The 20,564-nt window shown below is 37.0% G+C and overlaps 2 protein-coding genes across 2 annotated transcripts in view; one reads left to right on the top strand and one right to left on the bottom strand.

Moving 5' to 3' along the window:
- Window positions 1–2,110: 2,110 nt before the first annotated feature.
- LOC124287592 lies at window positions 2,111–5,930 on the bottom strand. The gene is made up of 3 exons (XM_046724118.1): window positions 5,084–5,930; window positions 4,601–4,708; window positions 2,111–3,909 (listed from the first exon to the last, which is right to left on the bottom strand). Exons 1-3 carry the CDS (start codon window positions 5,190–5,192, stop codon window positions 2,111–2,113), a joined length of 2,016 nt encoding a protein of 671 aa, XP_046580074.1. The 5' UTR covers window positions 5,193–5,930.
- Window positions 5,931–6,172: 242 nt separating this feature from the next.
- LOC124272027 (START domain-containing protein 10-like) overlaps window positions 6,173–20,564 on the top strand; it is a 30,174-nt gene continuing 15,782 nt past the window's right edge. The window contains exons 1-2 of the mRNA XM_046707204.1: window positions 6,173–6,441; window positions 14,112–14,259. Of these exons, the coding sequence (XP_046563160.1) occupies window positions 6,286–6,441; window positions 14,112–14,259 (304 nt within the window). The 5' untranslated portion in view covers window positions 6,173–6,285. The remainder of the gene's footprint in view (window positions 6,442–14,111; window positions 14,260–20,564) is intronic.

Raw genomic sequence — 20,564 nt, 5'->3', positions numbered from 1 at the left:
GTTCTCGTCCTACAGCTAGAATATTGCAGATTTTGGTGTAAAAAAACAACAACATAACTAATCAACACATACCAGATGAAAGAAAGAACATTCACCATTGTGAAGACATTCTTTATTCATAAAAAGAAGTCATGTAAGTTTTCATTCTGTAAACAGTTTGTCATAAAGAAACTTCATAGGAATATTTAAAGGAAAGGTGGAATATTCATAAATCATGTAACACATAAATCTTGATAACTGCACAGTCTTTGGTATACAAATAGTACATTCTCCATTAGGACATCCTCTATTATCCAATGTATTATATGGCCAATCTACTACGACAAATACCCTCAACCCAATCACAATAATAGCTTCGTCTTAGAGTGAGTGAGTGAGTTTAGTTTTACGCCGCACTCAGCAATATTACAGCTATATGGCAGCAGTCTGTAAATAATCGAGTCTGGACCAGACAATCCAGTGATCAACAGCATGAGCATCGATCTGCGCAATTGGGAACCAATGACATGTGTCAACCAAGTCAGCGAGCCTGACCACCCGATCCTGTTAGTCGCCTCTTACGACAAGCATAGTCGCCTTTTGTGGCAAGCATGGGTTGCTGAAGACCTATTCTACCCCGGATCTTCACAGGTCCTTCGTCTTAGAAGTGACATTACTATTTCTCTTCTATTGGTCCAGATTTTTTCTGGTAAATGAGTGCATGTTGATTTGAAGGTTATTTATATCACTGGACTCAGACTCAAAACAATATCTATGGTAGTGAACAGGTCCAGGGTGGTCGAATGGAGATATTATACCCTTGATTATCAGGGGTGTCTTCATGCAGTCAATGCTTTATCTTCAGGATACAAAGAGCCATAAATTATGAACAGTCCCTATTTCAGAATTTCTTATTTTCACTTTTACTTGTACTTGTCATGTAAACTTTTGTACACATCTTGCTCATGGGAGTGAGTCAGTAAATATGGTTTTATGTTGCCCTTAGCAATATTCCTGCAACAGGGGACACCAGAAATGGGATTAAAATATTGTATCTATGTGAAGAATCATCAGTGTCATGACTGAACACGTCAACCACATTGTTACCACATCCCCTGACAAGTCAGAACACATCCTTACACATAAATATACTTAGGTCAAATACATTAACACCTAAAGAAATGTTACCCTCTTACCTTTATGAATTACTTAAAAACTATCAAAAATATGTTAGAAGGTATTAGTTTACACAAGAAATCTTAACAACACAGCTTTATCATTTATGCAAATTACGAACAAAAAATTCTCAAATGCATTCATATTTAGGGACCCTTCATAATTTTTGGCTAGGGGGATGATGATTTTTATGGAGAAGCATGTACAATGTGAATGACCCCCCAATAAAATGTATGTACAAAATAAGTGACCCCCCTGCATGTCATGTACAAAATCAATGACCCCCCTCCCCTTCCCATAATTTCTAAGCATAACATACTTTAATGTACACAATTGATACCTCCCCAGTACGTGTGTACAAAATTGATGCCCCCCAGAACAAAATGGGTGACCACCTTCCCTCTTAAAATCACCTTTAAGACAAAGATAAACCATTTAAAATCACCATTTTTCAACTATTAAAACAAGAAACAACTGTTGTAGATTGTGTAAAATTGTAAAAGAATCATTCCTATGATTTCAATCTTTTAAAACATTTTCTGCTGATTTGCATTAGTGAAAACAAGTAAAACGTGTCTTTGATATTGTGATAAAGTGTTTAGGAACACCTAAAATTATCTTTGTTAACTTTTTTTTTTTGCAAAGTAACATTCTTCCATTTTCTGTTGACACATTAAGCAATATCAATCACCAAAACTTAGCAATATTCAAGCAGTATTTGCAGCAATTTTAGGTGTAGAATGATTCCATAGGGTAAAGAGAGACTAGAATGCATGATACGATACACAAGTACGAGAAATATGCCACGATTAACAGCTGAAGAGAGAGAAAGAGCCATTGGGATGGTACAGATGGGATCGTCAATGCTGGTGCCAACGCCCTCCAATGCCACCGTATCACAGTTATAAGACTTATTCAGCAATACAGACAGACTGACCAAGAAGTACCTCCGGCATTAAGGGGGAAGGGTTACATTTCTTTTGGCGTTTAGTGTAGTATGTTTCTTCATGTCAGTACATGAGTTTGCAACATTGTCAGATGAGAATTTCCTTTTTCGTTGACCACTAAATCTATCAGTCAGACAACTGTCACCATTTGTTTCTTCATTTTCATTTTCAGTAACCATATTTCCGTCACAGAAAACAAGATAGCTTGTATCTTCTTCCCCTGCTGGCTCCTGCTTGATTGGCATTAACTCCCCTTCATGAACCTCACAGGTGGGGTCACTGTACTTGGTCTTACTATCACTTGATATCTTCCTATTCATTACCAGCTTAACTATTTCAGAAGGTTTACCCACAAACTGACTATTCACTGGGACTGAATGTCCAAACTCTGAAATATAATTTTCATGAAGCCTGTACAAGCCAAATCCACTTTTCCCTCTCTGAAGCTCTGTCCTGATAAACAAGTGAAGGAAATACAAAGCTTGGATCAGGACATCCATGGTTGCCTCATGACAAAGTTCAAGGTCATATAACACCTGTTCCAAGGGAGAGCACTGGTTTTCCTCAAGGACATCCTTGTGAATGACCTTGTCTCTAATCTGCACCCAGTTGTTGCAATGGCTGATTATGTCATTCTTTAGCTGACTATCAAAGAAATTCAGCCAAGATCTACTGCAGTTGTGCTTATGACTCTGAAGAAGTGATTCAAATTCTGACTTGGAGCTGACTCTCATCAGATCCTCTAGATCAGTCACGTAACGGTCAGTTCGTTTAGAATGCATGTTCTTTGTCAGCCAGCATTGAGCTTCCCGTCTGATGAAAGAAAGAGACAGAAGGGTGATGACATTTGGCAGGCACTTCTTAACTGCGGCCATAATGTTTGGATCTTTGCCAAGAATAATTGCAAGAGATGGCTCACTGGCTTCCATCCTCAATGCTGGAAGATGTTCCACGACGAGATTGAAAAGATTTGTATGACACAGGGGTGACTTATTCTGGTGGATCATGAACACAAGAGGGATAACAGGTGGACTGCTTGCTTCTGTGAGAATAAACTTTGGATGATGAAGTGATAAGACTGATATGAAAAATCCATCTAGACATGGTGATGTGCTATAAGACAGACACTGTATGGTGTCATCCTGTGTCGACAAGAGGTCATTGAGGTCGGAACACAGGTCACAGCTCCCAAATATCAGAATGACTTCCGGAGCTGAGCTGAATGACCAAAAATAATTGTCATTCCTCATTTTAAAACATATTTTCATAATCTCTGTGAATGTCTGATGACTAAATTTGAAACTGCCGTCGCCATCTTTTCCCATCCATGTGTCCAATTCACCATCATCTGAATCATCTACATTGGAACCGTTGTTACTTGGAATGAGGCCTACTGGTACTGTTGATTTCTTAACCAATCCAGATGTGGATGGGAGAGACATCTCGGCTATCTCAGACATCACATTTCCCTCATCTCTGGCACTAAGAGCAGAAAATTTCATCTGGTCACTAATTAGGGAGTTGTCCGCAGATTCGAAATAATCTGACCTAGATGTACGGTGTCTTGTTGATATATCAATACTTTGAACAAAAGCAACCAGTTCAGGAGAAGATGCAGTTCCAAAGTAATGCACAACCATGTGTTTCAGTTCCTTGTTGAGCGGGATATAGACGGAGCGACGGAACCCAACAGTATCTGCGTCAACGCTGTCAACAGTGAAATAGGTTTTCTCGAACATGGGTGAAGGCTGAGGATACTTATGCTTGCCTTTGTTTCTCCACCGATACCCATCATAGAACCAGACTTCTGTAAAGGCAAGATAATACTGATTAGTACATTGATGAAATTCATGACCTTAATTTTGATTTAAATTTTCTGTGCACCATTATCAGTTTAGGTCAGAAACGTTCCTAGACAGGGGCAGTGGGGTAGCCTAGTGGTTAAAGCGTTCGCTCATCATGCTGAAGACCCAGGTTTGATTCCCCACATTGGTGCAATGTGTGAAGCCCATTTCTGGTGTCCCCCATTGTGACATTGCTGAAATATTGTTAATAACGGTGTGAAACCATACTCACTCTCTCATTCCAAGACAAACTGTCTTAACTGATACATTTCCAGATAAGATCATGGATACAGAGTATTTAGTCTTCATATTGCATGATAATTTACAATCACTAAAAAAATTAAGATGCTGTTGGAATAATCTGGGGTGTGGATTGGGAAAAATGACCCCAATAAACCAGTCATCTATTTATTTGCGGTGGTCACCAAAACATTTGACAGTCTCTAGGAGCGCATTAAAAAAATACACCTATTTGGAGATGGGCATAAAAAATCAATTTTGAATCATAAAATATATAGTGCTTTTGAATTTTGTCAATTAAAGCACCACACCAACCCACCATCCCTTCTACTCCCCTTCCCGTAACAGTGAAATACCAAAACCCTGAGGAGGACAAGGTAGCACTGCTCAATTGTATGAAAAGTGGTAACTTACTTCTATCTATGTATCTCTGCTCATTACAATCATGGTGGTAGACATATACCTCTCCTGCTTTAGGTCGATAAGGGGCTTTGGTGCTCACATTCTGAATATCTGGACTTGCTGAAATAGACATTATCTTGTTTATAATTTTATTTCATAATTAGTGACATTTTTACCTGTGATTAACATAAATCAATATCTGGAATCAAGTTATAAGCTATTGGTGAGTAATTGTACCTTAGCTTCAGTGCATATATAAAACTAGCATGATCAGTACCAAATACAACATAGGCCATTTCTCATGTTACCATGGATACAACGAAGAAGTTACACAGAATTTACCTATTAATATCTTATGAAGTATAAAAGTTCAAAATTATAAATGAAAGCCAAGAACTCCTTTTACAAACCTGATTGCCATTGTTTTAAAAAATAAACTAGAACAAAGAGAAGATCTTATAACAATTAGGAAAAATATTATATTGATATACATACCAATTATTTCCAGTAGATCTTCAGGTGACTTGAAGGGTTTATCTCTGTGACTATATATAACAGTTCTGGTCTCTGCAATGTTCTCGTTATTTACAAAGGGAGTTTCCATTGTCTGTCGTTTATCTTACTTTTCCATATGAATTTTTTTAAATGGACTCATGAATAATATTTTCAGAACAATGATCACTTAACTATTCATTGTTTTTCTAATAAATCATTCTGATTATACCATGTAGGCAATCCTGGAAAGATATGCTCACTCACCAATTTTAAGTATCTTACAATTCAAACAGTTTGTGAAATCTTAATCTACAAAAGTTTGTATTCACACATATATAGTTTGAATCTGCGAAGCCAAAATATGTTCTGGAAACATAGCTATCAGTCCTAGAAAAATCTCTGCTACCCTACAGAAATCTGCGCATTTTCTGCTGAAAATATCAATTTCCGTTGTTTCGTCTACTTCCGGCAGTGTCATTTCCGACTCTTTCCAGGTCACCAAAGGTCAAATCTGGATACATTATGCGAAAGACGGAAAATGATAGACAGTATCGCCAAAACAACAAATCGATTCTGTTGAAAGGACACATCTCCGCAAACGTGAACTAGAGAAAAGCATTGAGCCCTGTCAACAACGAATGTCGCAAAACGTCAGATTTTCCGGATTGCAGAACTTTGACTTATCTCATCCATAAGATCATTCATCCATTCCTCAACATTTGCGTCAATGTCAACGTTTCCAGTTTTCAGATATTCCATCTTGAACTGCCTAGCCGATTTAATGTATATATCGTAGGGTCAACAGTCACAAAAAACTAGCCCAAACCAGGAAACATAAAAAATAAATAAAGGCCGCCTACGACTTTCAAGGTCAAGGCCAATTCCACGCATTTACAGACTTGCACTTTTATTCTATAGAATTGTTCCATATAAGAATTTAACTGTTTACATTTGTGTTATTGATCATGTATTTCCACTTTGGAAAAACACGTTTTGTAATATATTTGGGATATAGTAATGTTAGTTCGAAAGGCGTGTAGTTTACGACACCAGATTTACACACGACAGCATATACCAGTTTACGGTAGCGACTGTCGAGTCAACACACCTGACAGGTACTCGCTCGTCGGACACACAGAAGTTTGGGTACGCTTTTGGCAGAGCAAGATTATATCAAATAGATAACCTTCACATACCTCAAAATGGAAATCGGCGAGGTGAGGGTGGCGGAAGATGCCGATTTCAGAAAACTTAAAACGATGTGTGACGATCATTCTGACTGGAAACTAGAAATCAATAAACAGAGCACGACGGTGTGGACGAAAACAAACGATGTTTCAAATTTCAAAATGGTTAAGGTGAGTCAATTTTTGGTCAGACTTTTTATCCTGCCAATCCTTTGATTCGGAATGAATGAGTGTGCTTGTAGAACAGATAAAAATAACCCTTATGACACAGGCTAGTCATCATTATTACTGTTGTTTATACATATCAGGGTAGGTACTTGATAAGTGTAGATTAATTATCTTGGTCCATTGCTGTGATAATATATCATCAGTCCTACATATAATGGCTAAATACATATCAGTCTTACATTTTGGATTATAGCATTCCCTCAAACGTTAATTGTATAAGGGTTTTGTCTATGTGTCACTTCTGAGGCGTATGGATCATCCATTAAGAAACCTCTACCAACTTGCCACACATCCTGCATCCGCAATAGATTGACAAATCATAAAATACTAAATGTGTACATATCAATGTCATCCTTAATGATTTGTTAGTAACTAACTTCCAGGTATGTTTATCAGGGATTTACCTTGAGTCCCTGGGACTATACTCTTAATTTTCAGGGTCCTGGACGGCGAAATGGGGGTCCCAGACACTTAAATATATAGGACTCCATGTAAATACCTGTTTAAGTATTCAAGATTTATTAGTAGGGACTCCATTGAGAACAAAACATTGGTTTGTATGAATATAGTGGCACCTTTTTCTAACGGGATGATCTGTAGACCCCAGTGGTAACATATATAGAAACCTGATACAAGACACTGAACAGATCGGGGGATACAGAAACCACAACTAACCGGTTATGTACTTCCTAAGTTGCTGCAGAATGATGTGGGTGAATGTATAGTCTAAACATGGAAAATGTGTCACTTTGGTGGACATGATGAAGGGGTCTACGCCATATTATACATCAGTTACAGAAATCTACCCCAGGTAGATATCTGTGCACATATGACTGATAGGTACAACAGATTGTTCACCAGAAATGTACCCTCCCCCTTGCCGCCAATACCTTGAGTAAATTCATTCCATTTGATAACAAACCAGTTTACCACTGTACATTTCTGTGGTTTGTTGATAAAATGGGTGAAGATGTATGGCATGTGTAAGCAGGAGGAACAAGTTGGTCATTCTCTGAATTTCAGTATATATATCAGTCCTAAGTTTGTATAAGACCCACTGTAGTTTCTGTAAACTCATAAAAAACCATGATAACATACATTACTTACGTCACCCTCCTCAGAAAAGATACTGTCGCTGACAATCGAGGCTTGCAGCCAGAACCAGCTTCAGAATTGGGGTTGGGTTCACCAATTGTAAGCTCTTGTGTTGTAGGTTTGACTTGTGTATAAAACATGTACCTGTCCATGGGTAGATTTATTTACTACCTAATACTAAAAGGTAGCCATCAGTATTAGAAGATATTTCACACCAACGAGACTGGTTAACACCACCATACCTACATTCTACACCTGGCAGACACATGTCTGTTCCAATCTACTTTTGAACCTGATTTACAAAGCAATGTTGTCATCACTCATGTCCATTAACCAAGCAGTCATGAAGACTGTAATTGATGTATTTTATCATTTTTAAAATTTGTGGGTGTTTAGAGCATTATGAACATCATTTGATATGATAAACACAAAGTTCATTGGACATTTCGGTGTGCCCTCCATGATATTGCTGGAATATTGCTAAAAGCAGCATTTAGCTATAGTCATTCACTGTAAAGTGTATAATAGACCTAGACCTATAATGTTGCCTTGAAGATTTTTGTGTAGGACCAAAAAATGATAGCAGTTTAAACCTTGTAGTATTATGAACGCGTTTGTTTGTTTGATTGAACATGTTACATTTTATGTTATCATCTTTCTACCATGGTAACAAGTAAGTTTCATCTTGAAAATTAATGTGTTTCCAATTTCATCATTTTCCAGGGTGTGAGTCGTGGAGAAATTTACAACATCATGTATCACTTATGACTGTCTATAAGCCTAATTTTTGAACAAACAACAGAAGAAGGGGGTCGACTTTGTCCATGGGTAGAGGGTAAGAAAACGATCAAAACAAACAACAGAAGAAGACTTTGCAATTAAAAACATCACTAGACAAGATTATTTACCTTTTAAGTTATAAGTTGTTTTGCTGGGCATTGTATTATTTGCAGGGATTAAGATTACCGTCGCGTTTTGTCTCCGCATTAACAAAGCCGAAATAGCAATCAGCTGTGCACACGTTTCCGGCAACAAGTTCAAACATGCACAATAATATAACGGGACGAATTCTGACGAGTCATCAGTAAAATATAATACAGAATACCATTATTTAACCCAAAAGAAATGTATCCTAGCATTGTGTAATTTTAGTTACAGTTTTTGCTCTATAAATTAATTAAGATTACCGTGCGCGTGTATTTGTCTCGTACACAAAGCCGGAAATAGCAATCAGCTGTGCACGCGTTTCCCGGCGAACAAGTTCAAACATGCACAATAATATAACGGAATGAATTCTATTGATTGAATACTATTATTTAACCCAAAGAAATATATCCAAGCATTGTGTAATAGTTTTTATGTAAAATATATATAATCAACACTAAGGTTATACAGACCCTCATGAACGTGGTAAGCACATGGAATGGGGTAAAATACGGAAGCCATTTAAATTCACACATTTTTACCGATGTTACTGTAAACTAGCAGTCAATGGAAAACGAGGCGGTAATCAGTTCGTGATTGTTGAATGGGGTAAAATAAGCAAGCCAGTTTGTTGCTACAATAAATATGATATTTAGAGAAGCTATATTATGCATTTTCTGTCAACTACACTTCGTTTCGATCCGTGAGTAGACACAATATATATGACAGTGAATTCTTTGAATAATGTGGACCAAAGTTATAATTATTGGTAACTGCCAGTTGTCTGTGGTGTTTGTTTGCCGCGATTAGGACCCCATCGCGGGGGATCGACTTATGCACAAAACATACCATTTTGACACTGATTTTAAGGGTCAAGTTTGGGGGTCGTCTTATCCATGGGGTCGTCTTATAGACGGTCATATACGGTACATCCAATCCTTTGTGATGATGAGTAAAATCCTTTATGTTTGGTTCCTGTTGTAAAGCTGTCAGTCAATTTAAGAGGTGTAACAACACAATATATCCACAGGTGTTTACGACTAGCAAGGTGCATCCTAATTGAAACAATGACTACCCCAAATAGAGTGAGTGAGTTTAGTTTTACGCCGCACTCAGCAATATTCCAGCTATTTTGCGGCGGTCTGTAAATAATCGAGTCTGGACCAGACAATCGAGTGATCAACAGCATGAGCATTGATCTGCGCAATTGGGAACCGATGACATGTGTCAACCAAGTCAGCGAGCCTGACCACCCTATCCCGTTAGTCGCCTTTTACGACAAGCATGGGTTACTGAAGATCAATATTCTATCCCGGACCTTCACGGGTCAGCCCAAATAGAACGAACATATACATGTATGAGGACATAGCTGGAATATAGGTTGTTTGGGGTGATCTAGGGTATAAGGAATTTATAGGTGGTATTGGGTGATCAGGGTATATGGAGTATAAGGTTGTTTTGGGTGATCTAGGACATGTGGAATATATAGGTTGTTTTGGGTGATCTGGGGTATATAGAGTGTAAGGTTGTATTGGGTGATCCAGGGTATATGGAATATATATTTTGTATTGGGTGATCTAGAGTATATGGAATATATTAGAGCTGTGTATCGTGGCTTAAGTGGCGAGACGATATATCCCCATACCAGTTTAATGAGGCGAGACAATATATCATGAAAGTATTGGCAAGGAACCTGCGAGACGATTATCATCATGATGCAATTGTGCCGATACGATACGTATCCCGATACTTTACAATTTCTAAAAAAGAACAGATATGGTAGATAAAATGACTGAAACTTTATTTGTTATACAGCAGAACTTGTTTTACATTCACACACACTTAAAAAGCTGTTCATCTCATAAGGTTTCAGCATTTAATGCTTAGAAAGTACAGTCAAACATATCCAGTATACCTTGATCTAATATATATACATTTGAAAGTGAAGTTTCCCTTGGGAAGTTGTGCTTCTGCACCAGTGCTTTCACAAACAATTCAATGTAATTTATATCAGAATTTAGAATCACTGAAAAAAACTGTTAAGTCTGCTCTCTAAACTTTATCTTCACTTTGTTCTTAACAAAGATAAGACATGGTTCATAGCTGTTAATAAATGGTGTTATTTGTCAAACAACTAAAACATATCTGCTTATTTCAATTACTTGGAGACAAGTATTTGACAGGTCACAGAGTTTGTAAAATGTTCACACTCTTACACCAACTCCTTTGCTCATGTAACAAAGATAACAGACACAAATAAATTCCTTTAAAATTCAATTTGTTTTTTACATTTCAGAAGAATTTCAAAGAGACTCCTTTCCTATTCCTAGTGCAATACTCCTTACAACTTTATGTAGTATTTAAGTTGTATCGGGATATATCGTCTCTTGTGGCGATACATTGATGTATCATGGACCCTCGCGATATAAATATCCTGATATATTGCCTAAATGTGTTTTGTATCGATGCACTCGTATCGCGTAGTTGACGATGTAAACATCGATACTATCGATGAATCGTTACACCACTAGAATATAAAGGTTGTATTGGGTGATAGAAGGTATATGGAATATATAGGTTGTATTGGGCGATCTAGGTATTTGGAATATATAGGTATATATTGGGTTATCTAGAATATAAGGAATATATAGGTCGTATTGAGTGGTCTAGGGTATATGGATTATGTAATCTAAAGTTGTATTAGATGATCTAGGGTATGTGTAATATATAGGTTGTATTTGTTAATCTAGAATGTATGGAATATATAGGTTGTATTGGGTGATCTGGGGTATATGGAATATATAGGTAATATTGGGTGATCAAGGGTATAGGTAATATTGGGTAATCTAGAATATAAGGAATATACGGGTTGTATTGAGTAATCTAGAATATACAGAATATATAGGTCCTTTCATTGCTTTTACTGTTTAACCAATGGATTTGCAGGATTCTTAATAGAGCTATAACAATGTTCAAAATAAAATTGAAATGTAAAGAAATGCTGCCATCACCAAAAAATTAACAGTAACCCATCTGAAACCTTAACATTAAGTTGCTTCGAATCAGTGGCTCCAGAATGCTGTACATACTAGCAAAACAGTGTTTCTAATATTTATCATCACATTGATACTTTTATATACTTTGTATTAATATATTGCCAACCAATAAGGGACCATAGTTCCATGTACATTCCATTGAAATGTGGATGGTATTAATGGTTATAATGCAGACAGTAGGGAGGTTGTTTCATCGTACTGTTGTGTGGCATTTTCTGTTTGTAGTGAGTACATGCTGCACAGTTTGGTTGATCTTTGCTGGCAGTAGGGCTGAGGATGTTGATCATTATATCAGCATAATCAATCTTTTACAACTGAGTTAAGTCTGCCCCTCACCAGGATTGCTAGTAAATACTGATTTGATATGAACACATGTTGAAACAGCTGTCCATGGTATACATTTGACATGCAATTATCATGATGAGTGCTGTATGTATCAACCAGCAAAAGAATTATTGATTTTTTGGGTTCTATTCATATGATGAAAAGGATAAAGAATATATTATTAATCATCAAGAATTGAATATTGGACAAAGTTCAAGGCCTTTTGCAATATTTCCTAACAGATATGTTTGTGTTGTAACAATGTTTGGTCCAATGAAATGAATAATCTGAGCGTAATGGATTTATCATTAGCACCTCAACTGTATGAAAAATGAGTTATGGAACTTTTTTATATATATAAGTTTTTACAAGTATGAAAATCATGTTTTTGTCACCTACACAAACACATGAAAATCAGATTAGATGTAAGAAATTACTATGCACAATTACATATTAATCTGAAATGAAAAACACTCTGCAAAAGTAAGATCGATCTGAGATTTTTTTGCCATTTACTGATGCTAATCTTGATATATTTTAAAAAAATATTTGAACAAATTCCCAAACATGTTTTGGTGAGTGTTTGGTTGCGTGTGTTTGTTTTGTTTTTCTGGGTCCGATTGTACTATTTCCGACTAATGCTTGTTTTATAGTGCTAGCCAACTGAGATACCATGATGGTGTTTAACATGGATGTCCCACTCACGCACTGTATACTTGACCCGTGAAGATTCGGGTTAGAATTGATCTTTAGCAACCCATGGTTGTCGTAAGAGGTGACTAACGGGATCGGGTGGTCAGGCTTGCTGACTTGGTTGACACATTGTTATCGTATCCCAATTGCGTAGATCAGTGCTTATGTTGTTGATCACTGGATTGTCTGGTCCAGACTTGATTATTTACAGACTGCCACAATATGGCTGGAATATTGCTGAGTGTGGCGTTAAACAACCAACCAACCACCACTTTATGCTGACTCAGAGCTGACCAGTCCTTGCTTTATTATCTTAATACCTAGTACCAGGTAGGATAACGATAAGTACCATATTTGAATGTCTTTTGTGTGACAGGGTAATGGGAACAAACCAATTTCCACTATCCAACCAGACATTCAAAGCACTCACAGATGGCAGCCATATTGGAAAATCTAATTATTGTCATTCAGTCATTTGTGTTCAAAACTGAATAAATTTTCATACATGTTTAGTAAGCAGTGGGCCGAGGTTTAATTTGTAATAATTTATATTTTTACCTTAATGTGCTCTTCCATCATGCTGAAACCTGGAACTTCTAAATGCTATAAACGTGGTTACACTTTGAATAATGTAATGGTAATTGTTACTTAACATGGTTAGTATTGAGCACATATTTTAGTATGGTAGTATTTTTACCTGGAACTTCTAGAGGATGTTACACAGCCATTCTTTTGGAAAATGTAATGAAAATTGTTGATTAACATATTAGTATAGAGCCTGTGCATATATTTCAGTATGGAAGTCTTTCAAAATATTTTGTTTTCACTGTCCTCATCACCTCCCCATTAACCTCTGGGTTGATGGTACTCAGAAACTGATTTTTCCTTAGTATTCTGTAGAAAATATTTAATATTGAACAAACTTTATGGATAACAACTTCTTTTATTTTATGAGTGCAATGTTTTGAATATTTGATACAGATATCAACCCTGCTTGTCAATGGAACAAGAATCTGTATTGAAACATCGCACACAAGAAATTAAGGAAATTGTTATCAATAAAGTTTGTTCAATATTGTACGTACCAAGTTCTAAAATGCCACTGAAAGAAGAAGAAAATATTCAACTCTCTTCCCAATTAGCAACACTAGTTAAGTCTCTGTCTTTGTTCACTTTTTAAATGGTTGACTACAATATATAGGTACTTATATAGGTGAGCTACATTACCCGAGACACTATTTTTTCAGACACAAAACCAAAAAAAATGTCTATCATTATCTAAAAAATCCAAGTATTGTATGAGTGAGTGAGTGAGTTGAGTTTAACGCCGCTTTTAGCAATATTCCAGCAATATCACGGCGGGGGACACCATAAATGGGCTTCACACATTGTGCCCATGTGGGGATTCGAACCCGGGTCGTCAGCGTGACGAGCCGACGCTTTAACCACTAGGCTACCCCACCGCCCCAAGTATTGTATGAATATGTTTATCATGTGTATAGCATTTCTTCATGTTTGTAGGTTCGCACAATATTTGACGACATTGATGCTGCCACATTGTATGATGTCCTTCACGACCCACTGTACAGGAAGACTTGGGATCAAACAATGCTGGAAGGCTACGAGATCTGTGTCATTAACCCTTTCAATGACATTGGCTACTATGCAAGTAAGATGGTTACAGTGTTTGTTTTCCTCTGACTTAATATATGTGTCACATGTGTCACTTTTCTGATAATTCAGTAAGAAGTGTCTTAAATTTACCAAAAGAACCCAAAATATTTCGAAAGCAAATTACTTGTGAGGATTCGGGTTAGAATCGGTCTTCAACAACCCATGCTAGTCAGAAGAGGTGACTAACAGAATCGGATGGTCAGGCTAGCTGACTTGGTTGACACATGTCATTGTGTCCCAATTGCATAGAGATGACCATGCTGTTGATCACTGGATAGTTTGGTCCAGATTCATATATTTAAAGGCTGCTGTCATACTGCTAGAATATTCCTGAGAGCAGCGTTAAACAACAAACTAACAGAAAGATAAATTATTTTCACATGGGTTTAAAAGACATCAGAGTTTGACATAAAGAAAATATGTAGTACTTGTTACTTCTAATTTCTCCCTGAAAAGATTGGACCTGTTGTCAAGGGTTTTTTCTCTGGATTACTCTCCCAATTGGTTCTGATCTACACAAACTGGACCCATTTCAAACAACAAACCAACTCGCAAGCTCAGTAACCCAGTTACATCCAAATCCTTGTTCAGGGATTGCTCATGATGAGACTTAACATGTTAAAACAGCACAAGATAAATTAGATAGATATATAAGTCTATATTGAACGCTTAAGATGAAAGAGTATATAACCTGTAGTTATCTGTTTTCAAAGCATGTGTTAGACTGTGCGATGTTCCACTTACCTTGACTGTTGATAGTAACAGATGTTCCGAGGATCGAATAACACCCTGTGACACTAGCTTCATACATCAGTACAGTGTCTTCCAGTCACAGATGTTGTGTTACAAGGGTTGAAACACATGTTGTGAACCTCACAGAGAAGGAATTGCATAATAGAGTAGTATTATATGTTTTTCTCATACGTTATTGGTTTATCTCCCTTTTCTTCCGAGGTGCAGTGGAAACCTCTGTCCTATTGTTCCCTATTGAACAGTAAAAAACAGCACACCCCAAATGGGCCTCTCCCTGCCTCTGCATCAGCAACCCACGTGACTTCTAGCTGCTTGTCACCCTCTCCATTTTCGTGGCCAAAAATGTATTTTTGACATGAGCATATTAGTGGAGAAGTGGGGACAGTTGAAAGGGCCCGTACACTATGAGTAGGGATAAGTTTAAAATATCGATTTTATCCAAAAAACATTATGGACCTTACATGATGTCATGGCGAAGCCACACAAACTTGAGTCAGTTGTTTCACTATGACAAGTCAGTAAAATAAGCAGGGCTCCATTGTGTTTTTTGAAAGGACAAACTTGAGGAACATTTAATTATAAGTTTCTTGAAGGTAAAGGGTTAATACAAAAGGCCCCTTCTATACGACCGCTAAGGGGCAGGCTACAGAGTTTAAGCATGGCAGGGAGAGTAGTAAAGGTGACACCCTCCTTTTAAGTTTCACGCCACTTTTAGCAATATTCCAGAAATATCACTGCGGGGGACACCGAAAATGAGCTTCACACATTGTACCCATGTTGGGGATCGAATCCAGGTCTTCGGTGTGACGAGCGAACGCTTTAACCAAAAGGCTACCCCACTGCCCCTCCTCCCTTAAGTCCAGTGATATCCAGATAACCTACAATATGGTGCTGAGCGACTGGCAAATGACTGAGGGTGATATTGCTCGTTCAGTAGACATTTTCGTTTTCACAGAAACATTGGCAATGAAGAAAGTATCTGCTTGTTTAGTTCCAAAGCTTCTCACATCTGATGATTGTGGACTCTCAGAAATGTATGATTACCTGTTCCTATGTTCGTCAGAATTTTTGGTTTCAAAAGTAGAAACAATACTCAAAGATCAATATTTACAACAATGGTAATGTGAACTAGCGTCTACTTCGAAAGGAAAATTTTACCAAAATGTTAAAGACAATCTATGCTTTGAAAACTACCTCTTCCTTCCCAAATCTATATATAATCCAATTCTTAGAGTTAAGTTATCAAATCACAATTTACCGATAGAAACAGGATGCTGGTACAACATTCTTAGAGAAAATAGACTGTAAACTTTGCGATTCTCCGTCTGTTGGGGACGAATTCCATTACCTTTTTAAATGCGAAGCTTTTCTCCAACAGCGGATAATGTATATTCCAAATTATTACTACGAATGGCCTAATCTGTTCAAACTTAAACGGCTATTTTCAATAAAGAAAACAAAGCATTTGAAAAACCTAGCTAAATTTTTTAATGCCTTGTCAAATGCCCTGAAATTGTAAACGAATTGTGATAATAATACTCTATCTAAGTATTCTATTATCCGCCATCTTGATTGTATATTTATGTTAAATTGTATATCATTATATTCTCATGTACCACCGTGGTGTGGGTTTTTAGAGAATAAAATGTTCTGTTCTGTTCTGTTCTGATAATAAACACAATAGGCATACCGTATTTCCTCTAATAAGCGGGGCGGTGGGGTAGTCTAGTGGTTAAAGCGTTGGCTCGTCATGCCGAAGACCCGGGTTCGAATCCCCACATGGGTACAATGAGTGAAGCCCATTTCTGATGTCCCCCGCCGTGATATTGCTGGAATAAAGCGGCGTAAAACCAAACTCAGTCAGTCAGTCAGTCCTCTAATAAGCACCCAGGCACTTAATTTTTCAACAGACCTCCTGACCCAGCGCTTATTAGAGGCCCGGCGCTTTTTAGAGACCTGTCGCTTATTGCGCTTACTAGGTGTACCGTAATTAATTGTTAGTGAGCTTTACGTCAAAGTTAGGGACCATTCCTTAATTGATCTAGTGTTGGATCAAGGGAGAAAGCATTTAAGAAAAATGTACTCACCACACCACACTTATTGGATGCCTAGCACATATTTTTTAAACCACTGTTTTACCCCAGCGCTTATTTGATGTCCGGCACTTATTAGTGACCCCACGCTTATTAGAGGAAATACGGAAGGTCTTTTGATAATCTCTAGTGTGAAGCTGATCCAGAAAGATTCTTGCAGTGATTTGTGAAACTTGGCTTAGCCACTTCTAGACTCCATCCAAATAATAATCCAACAATTGCATGCATTTGACATCATCTCCACCAAAGACCATAAAGACCATCCCATCAGCTGAAATAGTTATCTCCCCTTTGTTTTGGGATGCTGATACTGAGGGAGTCATTACGGCAGACTCTCTTCCAAACAGGCAGACTTATTTACAGAAATAAGACTTTAGGGATGAGGTGAAGCTGAGAAAGGTGTGATCTTCCATCAGGACAATGTATCGGGACATCAAATCAGTCATCACCATGGCTACAGTTCATGAGTGTGGCCTTGAACTCCATAATCACCCACCTTGTTTTCCTGGTGTGGCTAGTTTCTCTTTCCAAACATGAAGAAAATTCTAGCCAAACAAATGTTTCCTCAAACAATTGTCATAGCAGCTGTTTTGGGAGCCAAGAGAAGGACGTTATGACACTGGGTTATCAGTGTTGTTGACAAAAGTGCTTAATATGAAATTTGATTATATGTACATACCAATTGTAATCACACTGGGTTATCAGCATTGCTGGCAAAAGTGCTTAATGTGAAAAATAAGTGGTTTTACTGTCTTGATGTCAGGTATGCCCATGTCAACATATATACCACTTCTAATGACAGCCAAATGCATCTGTGAGTTGAACATACTGTATATACAACTCTCATCCTGGCGAATTTACCAAATCGTTTAACTGATTATTCAGCAAGTGGTTTCATTTATATAGGCTTAGTATCATGGAGGTACCTATGAAGCTGAGGAGGTCAAGAAACTTTATAGAAGCTCCGATCATATAACTAGCATATTGTCGGGTGCAGCATTAAAGCAAACTAGTTCTCAGGACAGCGTTACAAACAGGTTTCTTGATTTTGATCTTGATCTTGAATTTATGATTTCATTTTCAGTTTTGGATAATATCTCGAATAGTATAAAGGCATTTATGTAAATAATCTTGCCATGTTACCATAAGAAAATACATGCAGTAGTTGTTTCTCTAGTGTGGAACATACCACTGTTTGATTTCAATCAGCTGATATTACACACTGTTTAATACCAAAGGGCATGTTGGCAGGAAGTAAATTCACTGACAAACATTAAAAACTCTCAACATTCCTGGTTTATTCAATGTAAATTTTAAATGTTTTTTCACATTATTCATCGCTAAATTTTATTATTCTGTGGATTACATACATCTCTACTTTATTACACAGGATAGTAAAACTTGAAAAGGCTATAAACATCAGTTATTAATAGAAACCTGAATGAGCTCTTGTGTGACGACAATGGTCTCAAACAATTAAACACTGATATCTGAGTCGCTAGTGCTTGTCAGTTACCAGAACTCATTAATTCATTTCCTAAAACTGGTATTACACAGGTTCATGTGTAGTATTCCCTGTGTGTTATATTATGAATCCTACACTAACAAGTTGAGATATATTGTTCAAAATACCACTATATAAACAAAGGTTACCATGGCAACATGACTGTTAGTAGGGTATAAATATAAAGTATACCAGTGATAACGATATATAAACCTCTTTCAACATGTTCAGTCTTTTAATGAATAATTTATGAGCATGTGCTGCTAGTGATGTTAATGTATTGGAACACTATTTCTACAATTCCTAAAATTCTGGAACTGTTTTCATGTTTTGAGAATGTTGAGTTGTGTTAGAAATAATTAAATTCATGTTGGTCTGCAGTTTCTTAGATATCAATATTTCCATTACAAAAAGCCATCAATATCTGTTAAGAATTATACAAACTAATATAGTAGTCATGGTAATTAAGCCAATGAAGGAAAAACCTTGAGGTTGTGTTTGCTAATAAACATGATAAACAGCGATGAACATTATGACACAAATTTGACCTCTGTCTATAACATTCAAATTAAGACCATACAAAATGTTAGCACCAGATTATAACCAGTGTTGATTATCATTCAATTAGATTCCATATAAAGTCATCCCTCGCAATAATGCATTGTATTAAGAGACTTAACATATTTCTGAGACTAATTGTTTGTCAGCTCAACCAACATAGAATGTAAACACCAGAGAATATCCAATCTTGGTTATCCTTCAAAACAGATTCCATGTATTAACAGACTTGACATATTTCAATTTTTGAGGCTAATTGTTTGTCAAATCACCCAAAATAGAATGTAAACGCCAGAGAATATCCAATCTTTATTATCCTTCAAAACAGATTCCATATATTAACAAAACTTGACATATTTCAACTTCTGAGATTAATTTTTTATCAACTCACCCTAAATAGCATATAAGCTTCAGTGCAAAAGAATAACCATTTATTAATAGTCGTCTTTTCATAGCTGGAATATTGCTGAGGTTGTCATTACACTGCAATAAACACATACCTTTGAATGGCATTTAGAAGCAATGCACATAAAGAGGGAATTTATTGATGTCAGCTTCTGTGATATGAGGAACAGTGTGATATTCATCAGGGGAATGAAAGCTAGAAAGCAGAAGACTGCCATATTGTACATATGACTATAAACCTCCAGTGACGTCACTCTATTGTCTCGCCAGGTTCTCCTTTACAGAGTAAACTTATACAGGCAGATTCGTGGGTATTCTCCATGAAATCCCATGGATTTTCTACAGAATTGGCCGCTTCCCGGGTTTTTATGAGAAATAGCCCTTGTCTTTGAATTATTACTTGTTTCAAAGATAGATATAACTTTGTCTTGATATCACTGAATACGAGCGTAAAATATCACATTATTGAAAACTTCCAACATATAGTGCAGATTCCTGGTTTCGAACCCGCAACCCTTCGCCTACAAGCTTGGCAGTTTTATCTACTAGGCTACGAAGGATCTCTGTGAAGAATGAGATTGTCAGTATGAACCATGTGTTCCTCACAAGACGGGTAGTGTGGATAGTGCACGAGCAAGGCAAGGTGTTGGCTGCCAGTCGTATCCCACTTGATTTCAACAGTAAATACCAAATATTCAAATCATATCTAAAGTATATCTTCGGTAACAGTAAATACCAAATATTCAAATCATATCTAAAGTATATCTTCGGTAACAGTAAATACCAAATATTCAAATCATATCTAAAGTATATCTTCGGTTGGTTCATAAGTTGGATCAAAACCGACCCCGAGGTTTTGTTTGAAAAAGGAAGCCCGCGGCAGAGGGAAATGGTGTTGGGCCAACAAACAGCGCAAGTAATAAAATAACAAGGGAAGACACTTATTAAACATTTTATTACTTGTATTGTTTTCACCAGTAGGTATAT

Source organism: Haliotis rubra, unplaced genomic scaffold (genome assembly GCF_003918875.1).
Source record: "Haliotis rubra isolate DU_JTF1 unplaced genomic scaffold, ASM391887v1 Scf1, whole genome shotgun sequence".
NCBI lineage: Eukaryota > Metazoa > Mollusca > Gastropoda > Lepetellida > Haliotidae > Haliotis > Haliotis rubra.
The sequence above is the reverse complement of the archived record's forward strand: the minus strand, read 5'-3'. Positions and strand labels throughout refer to the sequence as shown.

Coding starts and splice junctions, on each gene's coding strand:
- LOC124287592 (XM_046724118.1), bottom strand. CDS start 5,192: ATGGAAACTCCCTTTGTAAATAACGAGAACATTGCAGAGACCAGAACT. Junction 4,709..5,083: donor AGATCTACTGGAAATAATTG/GTATGTATATCA, acceptor TGTCTATTTCAG/CAAGTCCAGATATTCAGAAT. Junction 3,910..4,600: donor GCAGAGATACATAGATAGAA/GTAAGTTACCAC, acceptor TTGCCTTTACAG/AAGTCTGGTTCTATGATGGG.